Genomic DNA, 17,686 nt, shown 5'->3' on the forward strand with positions numbered 1-17,686 from the left:
CTAAGATTTGCACCGCCAGGAATGGCGGAAGATCCTTCTCTCACCTTGCCCCCACTCTGTGAAATTCGCTTCCACTGAAGCTACGTATAGAAACCGATCACAGACAGTTTCGGAGAAATCTAAAAACCTGGCTGAGCTCTCTTTCAGGACAGGCGTCTGCTCTTCTTCCTGTCTTTAGGGCTTTTGGCCAGCGCTCTGAGCCCCACGGGTGATATGTGCGCTTAATAAAATCCTATGACTAGGACTGTCTAAATATCTCCATTGGAGTTGGTCCATTAGGTGCACAGCGACAGAATGAGCCTTTAGAGATTACCTATCATTGTATTTCTTCTATCATTCTCTCCGTTCGGAACGTTTCTTGCATTGCAAAAAAAAAAATGGTATTGCCGTCTCTTGCATTTGTAGCATGTAGTCTTATTTTATTTTGTGTTTACCTGGCTTTTTATGACAATTATTGTCTTATATCAATATTTTGTAACTGATTATACAATGTAAGGAATTGATATAGTTGTGTTGAGCTTTTACCAGCAAGGTCTGTATCACTCATCTAAATTATAATTTAACTGAGTGTAATGACTTCAACTGTTTTAAAATTGTGCCTTGTTGTTGAAGCTTTCCTCTGTCTTCTATATGTACTATATCTGCTCTGGTAGTTTTATGGTTGGAAATACTGAATAAAGTATTTTTAATAATGGTCTTCCTGGATTATACTTACTTGGTTCAACAGTGAATGAAATCCTACAAGTAGACCAAACAATATCTCAGAGCTCATGGCCTTCAATATATGCTGATCTTCCCGGCGAAACAAAGTGATCCACAACACCAAATCTTTCTTCTTTGAGACTCCGGAGGCACTCTGAACACGGACAACAGAGCAGCATCCCGTTGAGTAACCCGCAACCGCCATGGAGAGGCAAATGCTCCTCAAGGAAATAAAGACGGGGGCATCGGAGCTCCAGCTCTGGGTTGCACTCTGACTGAGAGAGGGATGATGAAACTCAAATCCGGGCATGTTCCATGGATCCCACACATGCTATGTCACCCCCGTCGCCATCCAATCTGAGCAACAGTGGGCCTGCCTCACTGTAGAATGGCAGGGCTCGAAAAATCTATAAAATGGTACTAGTCCTGCAGGACTAGTACCTTGAAAAATCTCCTCGCCCTAACAGTGACCTACTTGACCTCCGTCTCTGAAACCGGAGCAAAAGTGACAAGATAACAAGATTTAAAGGCATTTTTATTGCTCATTTGCTTTGTGAGCAATAAAAAGGCCTTTAAATCTGGTTATCTTGTCACATTTGCTCCGTTTTCAAAGACGGAGGACAAAAGTTAGTATGTTTTCCTACTCGCCAGAAAGGGCGAGTAGGACCTAAAAATAGCTCGACCTCATAAAATTTACCTCGCAAATGCGAGCGGTCGAGTGGATTTGACGAGCCCTGAATGGGCAAGTCTTTAACTTTGTTGTCAGAGCCACTATATCCTTTACATGATGTTAGTCTGAAATGGCCAGGATGAACCCAGATTACAGAACCCCCACCTATTTTATGTTGAGGGAGGTCGACAGATGCTTCTGGGGTGGAAGCGTGTAGAGGGCGTTTCTATTGCTGGGGGTTGGGACAAAGTGTTGTGCTGTTATCTTGGTTTACTTTTCCTTGGTTCCTGTATAATTTCGATGCTGCAAGGCTCCACCACACCTACCTGGCCCACACCTCCCAGGGCCTGAAAAATCCACTCGCCCACATGCTATTTTTAGGGACTTCTTGCACTTTCTGGTGAGTTGAAAATGATCTAACTTCAGGAAAGACATACTAACTTTTGACCTCTGTCTCTGAAAGCAGAGCAAATGTGACAAGATTTAACAGCATCTTTATTACAGGCTTTCAGAGACAGAGGTCAAAACGTCAGCTTATCTTATTACATTTATTTTTCTTTCTGTGACTTAAGTTAGAGGATTTTGTAAAGTGAACTGAGCGACAATTGAACTGTGCAAAGCATGTTCAATGAAGGGCTGTAAGATGTCAGCCTTTTTTCTAACACAACACTGATATAGCGAAGTGAACTGTTTAAACATTTTAAATACATTTCACTAGTTATGAACACCCATTTTTGTAATTCTGTGGTGAATTTTTTTTTATAGGATCAAAACAAATTAGAACACTTTACTTGCATTTTTAAGTATTCTTTGCTGAAACCCAATTTTCCAAAATTTATGCGCTATTATCAGTAAAACTACAAGTTAGCGGAAAAGTTTTGTGCCCATTTCAATGGAAAATATGCTCTCTATAAATAACAATGCACTACCACATCATGCTTTGGTAATATATTTATGAAAAGTGACTTTTGAACATGAACTGGGAATTATTACTTCTCTCGCCCAGCTGACAATGCTATTAGAGAACTAAGAGGCAAGCCAGGAATCATGTGTACCCTATATATTGGCTTGATTCTTGTTATACAAGGAGGAAACATTTGTCTAGTAAATAAAAAGTTTTTTTGTACAGCAGAAATAGTGAACGTGCATATTTGAAGGTGCTACCTTATGTGATAATAAAGAAAAAGGCGGCTCGAGAAGACAAAATATTTGCCTAGGATCACACAATTTGAGACCAGTTCACGGTTCAAGTACATTACAGTTAGGTCGAGTAGATTATTAAAGTTACTAGACTTCCAGGTCTAGTAACATTTTTATTTTTTCGAGCCCAGACTTCTCCTAACCCCGCCCCCTTGAGCCAGTCACTGCACTCGCATGGAAAACAAATGACCTTAATGACAAGATTAAAAGAAGGGGCAGTATTTCAGCACCCTAAGTGCCACTTTGCCACCTGTAGTGTTACTACAAAAAAAACACACCTGCTTGGCAATAATTTTCCTCCAGGGCAGTGGTTACAACAGGGGTAAATCATTCTGACTACCCTCTAACATCCCGGAGACAGCCATCCTCCTACAAAAGCACATTCCACAGCAAGTTAATGCAACTCATTGAGATGCCCTGGGCCGCTTTGTTGTTCTAGTCAGAGACTAGAGAACGCACACAGGACGATAGCATCTACGTATGCCCCCAAAGCTTGTGAAGAGTACACTTCAAACACTCACAGGGGTGCTGTTGCAATCCCCCAAGGGCCCGACGTTAACTGGTAGAGACTACAACTTTCTATGGACCCCCAGCTAGACACCAGCAACCTCTTAGCACGGCGGACGACAGACCTGGTGGTTTGGGCCGTGTCCTTGGCCAACACTTGGTGCTTGTTCCTTCCTTAGGCAGGAATACAACTTTTATTCCCACCCACATGGCTCCTCCTCTCGCATAGATAATCTCCTTATGCCCTCCACAGATACCTACATCCTAATGGAATCCTGTATCCTGCCACAGGCATTGACAATCATGCCCCTGTACTACTCAATATAAACATGCCCAGATGAAGACGAATGGGGGAGTGGTGTCTATGTTACTTCTTCCGTCAACAAGGCTCTGACTACTTCAGCATCAAATGAAAAAAGATTGATGGAAAAAATGTGGAACAATGTCAAACATTCACTCCAATACAGAGATCAGGGCTTAAATCCATTGTGTTTTCTGCTCCGCATGCCAAGCTCGTTTAAGTCCTGCCTTAGCAAATCGGTCTTGACCCTGCTCCCCATGGGAACAGTCCAGCCTGAATGCCAGGCCAGCTCCTCTCCGGACCAGAAACAAGCATCCTGTGATCAACTTCGGTTTCACAGTAGACCCCTGCACCGTACTTTGGGAAGCCTGCAAGGCGACTCTTGGGGCAGAGAATATATTATCAATGCGCAGACAAAAGACGCAGAAACAGAGACAGAGGACCTGGAACGTGAAGTGCTTAGCGCGAAAACAGACTCACAGAAGGCCCGAATGAGCATGTACAGTGCTTAGAGATGGAGAGACAGGCCCTCAGACAGAAAGTGCTCAAACAGAACCCTAGAATACCTTTTGACACAGTAAAAGCTCTATGAACTAGAGAATAAGCCTGGGAAACTCTTACACAAGCCAGCAAACAGGGAACAGATAGCCCAGTTGGTCCCATGTCTGGCCACAGAGACAGGCTAAACAGTCACCTCCTCCCATCTCATAGCACAAGAATTTTCAGCCTCCTACTTACCACCACTAAGAGGAACGCCCATTTCCCTGGGTCAAGCAGGATAACCTGATCGTAAAGAACCGAACTGTCCCTCAATCCACCTACATAGACAAAAAGGAGCTGGACGAACCGTTGATTGCCAAAGAAATTCAGGAGGCCATTCCGACACTTCCGGCAGGGAAAGCTCCCGGTCTTAATGTTTTCTGCTCATACTGTACAAAAAGCATGTATCACAGTTTATTCAATCACTGTTAGACGTGCAAAATGATGCTCTGAGATCAGGGGGGCTCACACACAACTTGCGGAGGGCCCACGATCTCAGTGATCCAGAAGCCTCCCGACCGGTGTGACTCAAAGACACATCTCTGTTAATAATATTGAGACTAAAGTTCTGGCCAAGTTGTTAGCCAATCATGAATTCTGTTTAGTGGCACAACACCCTCTTGTCCAGAAGGTTAATACTCCTGTTAGTCTTTGGATTCAAATATAGGAGAAAGCTTGCCAATCGTGAGGGTTTGGCCAACAACACCTCCTATTAATTCAAATGTCAAACAAAAGGAGTGAGTCCTCCAAAATTAAGAACATTCCTTTGAATGAGTCACTTGCGATACGGATTGAAGTTTTCCCAAAACATAATTAGAAATTAATATGCTCCATCAAATTTTTTTCTCAATTTATTATTTTATTTTTGTTTCTTGTTCGAAGAAAGAAGGAAACCTTGTAACATTTATTATCCAATGCAAAGAAAAGGGCAAGAGTTTTTGATCTTGAGGTATTATTACAAATCATGCTTGATAAAGAGACAGACTTCAAAATTGCACACACGTTTCACCCTATAGGAGCATGCAATCCAAGGACTTTTTAAAAACTAGTAGAGAAATTAAAAATATACAGACCAAAATCAAGATATATTCAAAATAATAGATGCTATTGTTGCCGATCCTCATTCGCGATAGACACCTCCATGCATGTTTAAGCAATTGATTTAACCTTTAAAACTGAAATAAAGTGCAGCATAGTGAAAAAATTAAGTGAAACAGTTGCCGACTATGGATGAATGGACAAGCAGGACGGACTACTGTGCATTGGAGGAAAACCTATATATAAATCATGTGTATGCCCAGGGAAACGCGAGAAAATTTGGGGTAAATGGATGGCTCAGACGTGCAGTTTCCCTCTTGATGGATAATTCACTTTTCATAACTCAGGGTATCGGTTACTCGCTAGATGGGAACGCCTTTATGTCTTTGCAACATAGATAACTCATTGTTTTTGATGTAACGATTTTGAAAACCCAATAAAGAGAGTTGTCAAAATAAAAAGTAAATACACTAAAAGAATTAAGATGTGCTTCAGCGAAGACAAGCATTGAGCCGTCAGACTTTCTGCTCAAAGCAAACTAAGTACAGTTCTCCAAAAAGCTACTTGCCACTCACAATTGCAAGTAAAACTGTATCCGGTCGAGCTATTTTTAGCACCTACTAGTTCCATCTGGTGAGTAAACTAAGGCTGGAAAGGAACAAGTGTGTTCGGTTCTTTCAGAAAGTGAATCAACAATATAGATGCCACTAAATCTTGTTTTTACCTTGACACAGTTGTTGAATGTTCAAGGAAAGAGGTCCAATGCCAGTTTGTCTTTCAACTAACTGCTGCTTGAAAATTAGGTTTATTTTTCTCTCTCTTATCAGAGTTAATAGGTTTTTGTCAAGTGGGCTGCCTAAAGATATCTGTTATTTTCCTTCAGCACATAACACTTAAATAAATAGCCTGTAAATTAATATTACAAATATTTCAAAATATATCAGGTATTACAAAAGCACATTGTTTGCATCCACTTAATTACAAGAAAAGTTAAAAAGGAGCAAAAGGAGCAAAACAAACCAGAACAGATTACTTCGTGATGTGCAAATGACACATTTTTAGAAACTATTTCAAAACATTATCGTTAGTACACTATATAATTTTATCAGTAAAGCTGCATGTCAATGGGAACGTTTGTGGGCATTTCAATGTAAAATCTGCTGATTACAAATGACAAGTATGCTACCACTTCATGCTTTAGTTATGTATTTATTAAAAGTAACAGTTTTTACATGTGATTTGAGAAACATTCCTGCCCCTGCCCTGATGAAAATGCTGTTAATTAACTAAGAGGCAAGTCAGGGGTCATGTGTATACTATATGTGGCTACATTTGTATTACATATGGAAAAAAAATTTTGTCTATTAAATCCCCCAAAAACTTTGGGCAGCTGACCAATCAATCAATCAAAGCATTTATATAGCGCACTACTCACCCAGAGGGTCTCAAGGCGCTGGGGGAGGGGGGTCCGCTACTGCTCGAACAGACAGGTCTTGAGTTGCTTCCTGAAGGCGAGGTGGTCCTGGGTCAGGCGGAGGTGGGTCGGGAGGGAGTTCCATGTCTTGGCGGCGAGGTAGGAGAAGGACCGTCCCCCTGTGGTGGCTCTTCGGATGCGGGGGACAGCGGCGAGGGCGTGGCCGGTCGATCGAAGCTGGTGTTTGGGAGCGTAGAAGTTGAGGCGGCTGTTGAGGTATCCTGGGCCTTGGTTGTGTGGGGCTGTGTGTGCGTGGGTGAGGAGTCGGAAGGTGATTCTCTTGTTGACCGGGAGCCAGTGCAGGTCTCTCAGGTGTCCGGAGATGTGGCTGCGACGGGGGATGTCCAGGATGAGTCGTGCTGAGGCGTTCTGGATTCGCTGGAGTCTCTTCTGGAGTTTGGCGGTGGTTCCGGCGTAGAGGGAGTTGCCGTAGTCCAGACGGCTGGTGACGAGGGCCTGGGTGACCGTCTTCCTGGTCTCGGTGGGGATCCACCGGAAGATCTTACGTAGCATGCGCAGGATGTTGAAGCACGACGAGGAGACGGCGTTGACTTGTCTGGTCATGGAGAGGGAGGAGTCCAGGATGAAGCCCAGGTTGCGTGCGTGGTCTGTTGGTTTGGGTGTGCTGCCTAGGGCGGGGGGCCACCAGGAGTCGTCCCAGGTGGAGGGTGAGGATCCCAGGATGAGGACTTCCGTTTTGTCCGAGTTCAGTTTCAGGCGGCTGTTCTTCATCCATTCGGCTACTTCTTTCATCCCTTCGTGAAGGTTGGCTCTGGCAGTGGCGGGGTCGTTGGTGAAGGAGAGAATCAGCTGGGTGTCGTCGGCGTAGGAGATGATGTTGAGGTTGTGCTGGCGTGCGATGTCTGCGAGGGGGCTCATGTAGACGTTGAAGAGGGTTGGACTGAGCGAGGAGCCTTGAGGAACGCCGCAGATGACTTCGGTGGCTTCAGATCTGAACGGGGGGAGGCGGACTCTCTGTGTCCTTCCGGCGAGGAAGGAGATGATCCACTCCAGTGCCTTCTCCTGGATTCCGACGTTGCTGAGTCGCTGCACTAGTGTACGGTGGCAGACAGTGTCGAAGGCCGCGGAGAGGTCTAGGAGGATGAGGGCTGCTGTTTCTCCGTTGTCAAGCAGTGCTCGGATGTCATCGGTGGCTGCGATCAGGGCGGTCTCGGTGCTGTGGTTGGCCCGGAAGCCAGACTGCGAGAGGTCGAGGGAACCGTTCGTCTCGAGGAAGGCGGCCAGCTGCTTGTTGACGGTCTTCTCGGTGACTTTTGCAGGAAACGGGAGCAGCGAGATGGGGCGGTAGTTCTTGAGGTCGGTGGGGTCGGCTGATGGCTTCTTTAGTAGAGCGCCGAGTTCGGCGTGCTTCCAGCTCTCCGGGAAGGTAGCGGGGGTCTTCAGAGGGGCGAGGTCGTTTGCGCAGTTGCTGATCCACTTCGCGAGGTTGGTGGCCGCCTGGCTTGGGTTCGTTGCGCTGGTGGGAGGGTTCATGCTCAGGGAGGTCGCGAGCGGGTCGGCTGTGATCTTGTTCCAGCTTCTGCGTGCAACCTGTTGCTGGTGGTGGTGGATCGTGGTCCTTCTGAAGCTGAAGTGGACGCAGCTGTGGTCCGTCCAGTGGAGTCCGGTGGCGTGGCTGAAGGCGATGTCCTTGCTGGATGAGAAGACGGGGTCGAGTGTGTGTACGGCGTAGTGGGTGGGGGTGGTGACCAGCTGCTTGAGTCCCAGGTTTGCGAGGTTGTCCAGCAGGGTAGTGGTGTTGCGGTCGTTGTTGTTCTCCAGGTGGAAGTTGAGGTCCCCGAGGAGGATGTAGTCAGTGGAGAGGAGGGCGTGCGGGCTGATGAAGTCGGCGATGTCTTCGCTGAATTGTGTGCGTGGTCCCGGGGGTCTGTAGATGAGGGTGGTCTTGGGGTTGATGTGGACCTGGAAGTGCAGGTGCTCGGCGGGTGCGAGGGTGTCGTTGGTGTTGGTCGTGATGCGGATGGTGTTCCTGTGGATGATGGCGATGACTCCTCCGGTCTGGTTGATGCGGTCCCTTCGGATGATCTTGTAGCCGTCTGGGATGGCGATGTCGGGCGCTGAAGAGGCGTTCATCCAGGTTTCCATGAGGAAGGCGACGTCTGGTGAGGTTGTGTCGAGCAGGTTCCAGAGCTCGATGGCGTGTCTGTGGACGGAGCGGGTGTTGAGCAGGATGCATTTCAGGTGGCTGCTGCTGTTGCTCGTCTTGGTCTTGGTTGGTGCTGGAGTAGTGCTGGTCCGGATGCAGGGGAACTTGCAGGCGTTGCAGCAGAAGGGTCCGTGGGTGCGTCTCGGGGTGGCTCGGTAGCATCCTGGGATTCGGCCAGCGTTTAGTGCGTTGAGGGTGGCGGCGGCGTACGTCCGGCGGGTGGGCTGGGGTCTGCGGGGGCCAGGGGTCCTGGCGCTGGGCGCGGGCCAGGTGCGGGCGGGCGCAGACGGGCTTACCTTTGGCGCACCTCCGGCGCTCCCGCTGCGCTGGGGGCGTCATAACTCTGACATGCTGAACTCGTACATAAGAGGGTGCTCTCACGTGTGATAATGAAGAAAATGGCAGCTCAATAAATGAAATTATTTGCTCAAAATCATATCATTTGAAACCAGTTTAAAGCATTACAAATAGGTTGAGAAGATTATTTATGTCACTAGATCTTCAGGTCTAGTAACAGCTTTATGATTTTTTGAGGCATGGAGTAAGAACAAGGGACTGAATTGCATTCCAAGCCACACAGAGTTAAAACAATAATCTGCACTGGTGCCTAATTCCCAACTCTGCACCAGATATAGGGGTACTGTAATTCTTAGGGTTACTCAGGTGGGGACAGAATACTTGAGCGAGAGGGTGTAGAACCTTCTGCAGAGCGCAGTCAGGGATACAACTGTGCATTTGCTTTCCATAAATTTAAGTGCGTATATTATTTCTGTTAAGTGAATACTTTTTTTTTTTTTTTAAATATACTCTTAACAGTCTTAACCAATGATTTGGCATTCTGTGAATTTGTGACCAGACAATTTAGAAATAACTAACCACTATCCCTGCATCCAACACTTCTTCAAACTCAGCCACGTAGAAGGTATGGACATTTTGCATTTTCTAATCTTATCCTAACCTAGGTTAAACAATCAACCTAAGAATTTCAGCATGCCTGGTCCATAGTACAATGCCATGGCCTAAATTAACGTAATAGTACAACAATATTCAATGCAAAATGTTTCATTACAGAGCAACCACCTTTTAAATATGGCTGTTGGAACAAAAGGAACAACATAGCTACAGAACTAGGATGAGAGCCCTTATCACTCTCAGTAGCAAGGTTGCCTTAGCTAAGAAATATTAACCAACACAATCTTAAATATCCCAATATAAGCAAGCATTGACAAAGCAAAAAATGTCTGGCCTAGGCAAGCAGGTGTGAACATTATATTTTCTTATGGCAAGCACATGCCTCAAATATAGAAAGGAAATAAAAATATAATACAATATGACATCGCTGAAAAGTGCTGGCCCTATGCTTTCAATTATATAAAAAAATGAATTTAAAAAAAAACGTGCTGGTGCAGCTGTTTAATGTCGATATTTTTTTAATAGCAAGCCTTTTAATTGTGTCACACATTTTATTATAATTTGTGAATGAGGCAACGTCTTCTAAAATGCTGGGGCAGGCTTGTAAATATTGCGATGTGCACATCAGCGATATTTGCAAGGCTGTACTGCCCAGTGACGCCCACTTTGCATCTCATTAGAGATGCAAAGGGAGGCGTCGGGAAAAAAGGGTGCTAACATGCGATTATGCATGTTAGCACCCTCTTGTAAATAGGGCAATAGTTTTCATCTCATGTATTTGGCTTTTAAAGCCAAAAAAGCAGAGCTAAAGCCCTTGTTAATATGCCCCAGCGTGCTTTAGAATCCAGGAGCAGAAACAAATTCAGTGTCAATGTGATAATCCGCTCTTGTACGTGTTCCCATCCAGAGGGCATATTATCAAGCACGGTGTTAAAATTATCGCTGCTTTAGCGGCAGAAAACTGCAGCTAAAGCGGCGATAATGGGCTTGATAATATGCCGCAGAGAATTCGAATATTAGCCCATGTTGACACCAGAACATGGGCTTCTATGGGAATTCTCAAGGGCATGTTATCAAGCCCATTATCGCCGCTTTAGCTGCAGTGTTCTGACGCTAAAGCGGCGATAATTTTAACGCCGTTTCTTGATAATATGCCCCCCAGTTGGTTTCTTATGCAAGAGACATTTGTCTCGTACTTTATGACATGCTCCACATCGCTATGTTGGTCACCAACGAACTACTGTATCCAAAGAGTTATGACTTTTTCGCGGCTAAGGAATGATAAGCATGTAAGAAAAACAAAACAAAAAAAACAACAACAAAAAAAAAAAGGCGGCAGCTGAGGCATCACATTTTAAATGCACAATTACTTAGGCCAATTGTGGCCTGGCTAAAAATATGGGTTAATCCAGATGCGCATCTAAGCAGAGAAATTTTATTGGACTGCTTAGATAGGACCCATTGTATGCGCATCCCCTGGCTTAAATATGTAAGAAACACCCTTGAAGATTTAGGCTTTGGAAACCTCTTCACGAACCCCACATCAATTTCAGCCCAGCACAAGAAACAAGTAGGGGAAATTTTCCTAGAGCGGAAAACCCAATGTAGAGCTGAGGCTGAAGGTGTTAAAAAGACTGTGAGGGCTCATAATCTGGTAAAGAGTGTGGAGGGTATGGAGCCTTATCTGTATCTTGTGCATAATGCACAGGATGGATTTCTTATGTGCCGTTTTAGACTGAATTTACTTCCTTTTATGTTGGCTTCACCAGCAGGTTTCACCACGTCAATTGAGCAGAAGGGACCCTGCGGCTGCGACAACAGGTCTCCGCAGGATTCCCTTCATTTTGTTTTGCTCTGTCCCTATTTCTCTATGCCCAGGCGCAGATTTCTTGTAAATATTTTAAAAAAAGCCCAACAGGAACGTGCCAGGGACGCATTAGTCTTTTTGCAAAAAGCCTCTGATCCACTAACATTGTGCTGTATTATGAATTTTATTAAGGTTGCGGTCCGATTAAAGATGACTAGGGGAGAGGAATGAAAGACTTTGGATTTTCCTTTTTTATGATCCTGAATGTCGGTATCTCTATTTGCACTAACTTTGTATAAGGATATTGATTAATGTTTAATGACTTTTTATCCATGTATATATATGTGCTTTTATGGTGTTTTTTAATCACCGAATAAAGATTATAAAAAATAAAAAAAAATGCACAATTAAAGGAATTGTTATATAAACTGCAGTTGTTTAGGCAGAGTGGGCAAGTTTGGACATATGACCTGGCAATATAAGGAGCGAGAATTTCAAAGTTCCACTGTGCAAATACAAAGTAATCCAACAGCGACCTCGAGAAAGAGGTTTTAAATCGCAGAAGGAAGCCTAATTATATTCGCTACAAAATAAGGAAGCCTAATTATATTCGCTACAAAATAAGTTCGCTACTAACACTGAAACACATTCATTTTGAAGACTTGTTTTACGTTGGTCACTCCCACACAAACGACACAACCCTCCCACCCCCTCCCAGGCCACTCTCCTACTCCTCCGCATAACCAACGTCCAAGCTCCCACTTCTCGCAAGTAAGGACCCCTCAGTGCCTCCTTGTACTACATTCAAAGAAGTGCGGCAGTCAAGGGTCCTGCTTGCCTCTCCTGTCACCAGGCCTTCTTCATGTGGAAGCCCACCTCTGCCCCTCACCTGCACATCCTCGTTACGCAGCTCGTCGATGAGCACGGCGATAGGATAGAGGGAGTCGTCGCCGTCGGCCGCCGCCATTTTACGGATCTTCCGGGCCACGCAGATGGACAGGCTAGAAACAGAACCGTACACCGTGACCGGGAGTTGCGCCGATGGATTGAGGAGGGTGTCCCAGTCCCACATCAATGCGTCATGGCGCTGGACGCAACAGAGTACCCAATCATACGGCAGACTGTCACACTCAGCCAATCGCTGTCGGCTGTCAGGCAACGACGGCCAGCAATGTGGACGTAGCCAATGGAAACCCCCACAAGCTATGGCACCCAATCCACAGCGTTATATTAGATATAAACAAAGATCAGGGGTTGGTGTCCGTTTTCTTTGATCGTGACTTCTAGTACCATCGCGTTGAAATAAAAGACAGACTAGAAAGACGCAGCGATATGCGGGGCAGGACGCCGCTCAAACCTTTAGCCAATAGGAAAGTTGGATGTACCAAAAAGCCACGCCCTTTACGCTCACTCATCGGTATATAAACGGTTAATCCGTTTTGCAGCTAAACTGGCAAAGTGCTCTTCGGAGGTTGTGTTGGCCAGCTTTGAATTTACCTTCACGGTTTAGGTGTTCCGGCTACACTGAGGATTTCTGCAGTAACGAAGAAATATCTTAAACTGAAGGCATTAAAATACAAGTGACTCAGTTTTGTATATACGCTTCACGGACGAAACAAAGTTCAGTCCTGTGGCAGAGGACTGGTAAAGGCTGTTTCCCCCTGTGGCATAGTACAACGGCCCTGCTTGTCCATGGCAGAGAGGAAGTTTGAGAAGTTCCAGAGCCCTGGTAAAGGCAATGGTTTGCGAGCAACAGCACGCCTGCTTCCTGGGGATTTGCTGTATACAGCCGAGCCCTTCGTCTACACGACTTGCAAGAGCGGTGGGCGCTTGGCATGTGACTTTTGCTTGGGAGTGCCAGACCGTCTCTTGCGGTGCTCCAGCTGTAAATTTGTCAAATACTGTGGCACACGCTGTCAGAAGGGAGCCTGGCCAGACCATTGTAGAGAATGCAAATGTTTGAAAAGCATTCAGCCCAAAGAGCCTGCTGAAACTGTTCGACTCCTTGGCAGGGCAATTTTTAAGCTGCTCAAGAAATTGCCTTGCTCTTCAGAAGAGCTCTACTCATTGTCCGACCTACAATCTAACATATCGGAGCTCAATGACGAAATGAGAGAAGGCCTCACCCAACTTGCCATAATGTTGCAGTACTATCTGAAGGCGGAAATCCCTGATCCTTCATATCTGCCTGCAGGCCTGAACATTTTTGAATTATTTGCTAAAGTGGCCTGTAACACATTTTCCATCTGTAACGCTGAGATGCAAAATGTTGGTGCTGGCATCTATCCCAGCATGTCCCTATTGAATCATAACTGTACCCCAAACTGCATCATTGTTTTTGAGGGGAAACACCTTCTCCTTCGTGCAGTTAAAGAGATCCAGGTAGGAGAAGAGCTCACCATCAGCTATGTGGATTTGATGATGCCTAGCAAAGAGAGACAGAGCGAGCTGAAACGCCAGTATTCATTTCAATGCAGGTGTCATAATTGTCAAACACAAGCTGCTGATAAATTAATGGTTGCTGGCAACAAACAAGCTGCCATGGAAACCAAAACAGCAAAATTGAAAGCACTGCAGCTACAGCTTGATGGAAAATGGGAAGAGAGTTTAGCCATTTGCAGATCCATCCTTCTTTCTAATGATGGCCGCCTACAAGATGGAAATGTGTATCAGGTTGGAGTGCTTGACTGTGCCATGGATGCCTGCATTTCTGGTGGTTTGTATGAGGAGGCCTGCATGTATGGCAAAAGAACCCTAGAAGCATACAGATTGTATTATCCAGCCATGTGTCCTGTTAAGGCTATCCAGCTGATGAAAGTGGGCAAGTTGCAGCACCTTCACGATAAACTGCCAGAAGCTCTCCAAACAATGAAAGAGGCCCTTGATATTCTGAATGTAACTCATGGAAGAAAACACAAGCTGACTCTGGAGTTAATGTGTATGCTGGAAGACTGTGAAGCTGCACAACGTACAGTGAAGTAACCAAATCTGAATCAGTTTTAACGAATAATAGGTTTACACAGTGTTAGGTTTTTGCCTTATCCATGATAATAGGCAGAAGTAGTGATACATTCTTCCAACCTGGAAAACAACAGAGAAAAGGCCACCAAAAAGGTTTACTGAAAGCATAAAATAATAAAAGCAGAATTAGATTTGACTCCTAGCATGTTGAACCAAAACAAAGATGACAAGCCAGCTGGGAAATATGTTCAACGGCACTGGGTGCAGACTAGGCAACAGGTGCAATATAAAGCATCAAAGCAGATGACCTAGGACTGTGTGTACATTAGACTCAAGACAGAAAATAGCATGTGATAGGCATTGAAGTTAGATGAAAAGGACAAAACAAATCTGTGCTGCTCCAAAATATGAATGCAGCATGAACTGGCGGGTAAAAGCTTTTTTGTGGAACACAGTACTACTCTAAATTGTATCTGAACAGACGTGAATGAGATCTAAAGGTAGATAGTCTTTTGATGAGACTGTGGCAGTTCAGGATGGTGCCAGAACTAATATACCCAATTTAATTGTCCTTCCAGTATGATTGGGCCAGACTTACCTTTTGATTTCAGAAATAGTGTATGAAAAGTTGAAAATTATATTTGAAGATGTTATACAATATATTAGTTTATTTTGTTGATGGTTTTGGATTTAAAGCCTGACCGTGTCTAAACACATTAATTCATATATCGAGTTGAGAATAGTGAAGATCACAACACTCGAGTGTTAATACGGATTTGCTAAAACAGTTATATGATCTTAATGCCTCCCAACAAGGAAAACATGGATATAATTTTGCAATCCATCTATCAAGGGCATTACTATTGTATTTATCGCTAAAGGGTTGTGCATGCATAGGTCATTGGAAGTACAGGTTTAACTCATGGTTAGAGATTTTTGATCCATTCACATGTGGATTTTAATTAAGTGTTAATACATCGTTTGGTTTAAATCGTCAAGTATACTCTGTATAATTGCCAGTTCTTGGTGACTGGCATGCCTGTTCTCTCTTGCTATTTCGTAATTGCCTATGTAGGAAATGTTATAATCCTACACAAGTAGTAACAGATTTTCATGGTTGCGCCCATAATACAGCTTAGTGCAGGCGATATTGCCCTGCATATCTATTGGTAATTTAGGAGAATGATTATGTTCTGCAGTTTGTTGCCCAAAATTACCAAGTTTTGTATTTTTGTACAAATCGTAATAATTGCCATTGATACAAAATAAAGTTTACTTTGAATTTTAAAGAAAGTGTTGTCTGTAGCAGACTTTTCATGTGATAATGTATGCTACATGGGGTACATGCATTTAATGGGTTCAGAGCCTAGGAAAAGTAGAGCAACTTTTTGAATGACAATGATGGCAGATGTGTGCTTAATTGCCATGTTTTGTGTTTTCACATAGTCTAGTCCTGAAGAAAGCCTCTAAACCCATTTTTCAAGAGGCTTAAACACGTTGACCATGTGGATAACTAAGATCGATTAATATTGAGGTTGTCCCTATTCTGTTTCTTTTAACCTTTTCCGGGGCCACTGGGAATAAAAAATCAGACAGTAAGGATTCACAGAGACATTTTTAACTTGCGCCACTTTTCCAGCACTTCTTCACACAACACCAATCCCGCTCCGCTGTAATCCAGGCATTGAAGCACAACCGGGTGGCACTCGGCTACACGGTTGGGAACCCTATGAGGAAGCATGCCACCTACTAGGTTGGTGGGTGAGCATTCTTTTTCCAAATCTAGTGGGTTTCTGGCACTCAAAAATCATAACTGAGTCATCTTCACTAGTGGTTATGTCTAGAAACCCCATGCTTTCTCATATCGTTAACACTACCAGGACAGGGAAGGACAATTTTCCACTTCTCTGGTGCACAAATTGTAACTGCAGCTGCAAGCGAAGGTGATCCTTGTAGTGGTCCATCTTGAAAGGATGAAGGAATAAGCTTTGGCAATGTTAATCAGGCTTGCTTGGCTGTAAAGGAAAATAATTGCTTTAGAATACGTCTGAGACTTTAGAAAAAAATACATTTATGTTTTTACTTGTGGAAAACAAATGTTACTGTATATACTTTCCCCCACTTTTTGCTAAATTTAGTGCTGGTTTACTCTTGAACTCTGAGGCGCTGATGTCCTGCTCCCAGTGTATGGTCTCAGACTCCTAAAGTATATGTAAACAATTGGCTAATTCCTGATTGGTATATTTATCTTACTATAAGTCCCTAACATGTGGTACTCTGTGTACCCAGGGGCTGTAAGTTAAATGTCACTAGTGGAATGCAACCCCCTAGCATTGCAGTTTTAAAGCAGTAAAATTGATCTTGCAAAATAAACCATTTGAGAAGCCTACATCTTTTTTTAATAGCTGTACACCACCCCTAAGTAAGTTAGGCCCTGAATGCCCCTAGTACAAGGTGCTTGCTATTGAAAAGGTTGGACATGTAGTCTTAAGTTTTACATGTTCTGGCACTGAAAATTCTCCAGTCACTTTTCACTGTGGTACAGCTGACTCTCCCACTGAAAAGCACTGGGTTACTTTAGAACAACGTATAATGTACAACTTGGGTTTGGGAATCGCTAGACCTATGATTCAAGGATGCAAATTAATAGGCTTTTTAAATTCAAACTGATTGTGAAGTCTGAATTTAAGCTACTATTTTGAAAATGCCACTTTTAGAAAGTTGTCATTTTTCTGCCTAAAGCCTCTAGTGTCCATTTCAGAGATAATTCCCAACGGTAACCAAGTAGCCTGATGGGAGGTGAATATTGCACTCAGGAAATGGAACAAAAGGCCCTTTGCTGGAAGTAAGTGTGATCTCCACCTAGGAAGATGATCTAGGGATGTGACCACCAACTATACTAGCACCTTTTGTGGAATGTGACTATTTCTGTACAATCTTTACGTCCCTGACACCATGATAGAAGAGACTAAAACACTAATAATGTTCTAGAAAAACAGTTCAAGGACTTTCATCATTTTTCGGTAATATGTGAAGAATGGCAAATTATAGCAAGATTTTGTTAACTACGGACATCAGGACAAGTGTACAAACCGTAGACCAATGTGAGTTAATACAACACAGCCTATTTTGGCCTGGTATGTTGCACATTTTTTTTTTACCACTAATGACTTTACAACGTGTTGTAATATGCCTCTTTAATTTACCACTGCAGCACATACCTTTATTACATCTTTTTTGCAACACATATATACGTTTATGATAACAATATAATAAAACCACAAGAAGAACAATAATGTAACCTTTCAACAGTATAAGCAACTTGGGGATAGTTGGTAAAGGTTGTTGTTGATATGCTTAATAACTTGGACTTGCACAAATTTTTCCCAATTTCACTTATTCTACAA

General features: G+C 43.9%; 2 protein-coding genes across 3 annotated transcripts in view; one reads left to right on the plus strand and one right to left on the minus strand.

Annotated features, from left to right (window-relative positions):
• The window catches only part of LOC146808975 (uncharacterized), a 172,456-nt gene extending 159,833 nt beyond the window's left edge, over positions 1–12,623 (minus strand). The window contains exon 1 of one of the 2 annotated variants that reach the window (XM_085615772.1): positions 12,208–12,590. In XM_085615772.1, coding sequence (XP_085471898.1) covers positions 12,208–12,390 — 183 coding nt within the window. In that variant the 5' untranslated portion in view covers positions 12,391–12,590. Of the gene's footprint in view, positions 1–12,207 lie in introns of both variants that reach the window. The other variant, XM_085615773.1, reaches the window with a different exon arrangement.
• A 97-nt stretch (positions 12,624–12,720) lies between these two features.
• Positions 12,721–15,572, plus strand: SMYD3 (SET and MYND domain containing 3). The gene has a single exon (XM_085615774.1). It carries the CDS (start codon positions 13,011–13,013, stop codon positions 14,298–14,300), a length of 1,290 nt encoding a protein of 429 aa, XP_085471900.1. The 5' UTR covers positions 12,721–13,010; the 3' UTR covers positions 14,301–15,572.
• Positions 15,573–17,686: the final 2,114 nt, after the last annotated feature.

Source organism: Triturus cristatus, chromosome 7, assembly GCF_964204655.1.
Source record: "Triturus cristatus chromosome 7, aTriCri1.1, whole genome shotgun sequence".
Lineage (NCBI taxonomy): Eukaryota > Metazoa > Chordata > Amphibia > Caudata > Salamandridae > Triturus > Triturus cristatus.

Excerpts from the sequence above, each read along its gene's own strand:
- SMYD3 (XM_085615774.1), top strand. The coding sequence starts at position 13,011 with ATGGCAGAGAGGAAGTTTGAGAAGTTCCAGAGCCCTGGTAAAGGCAAT.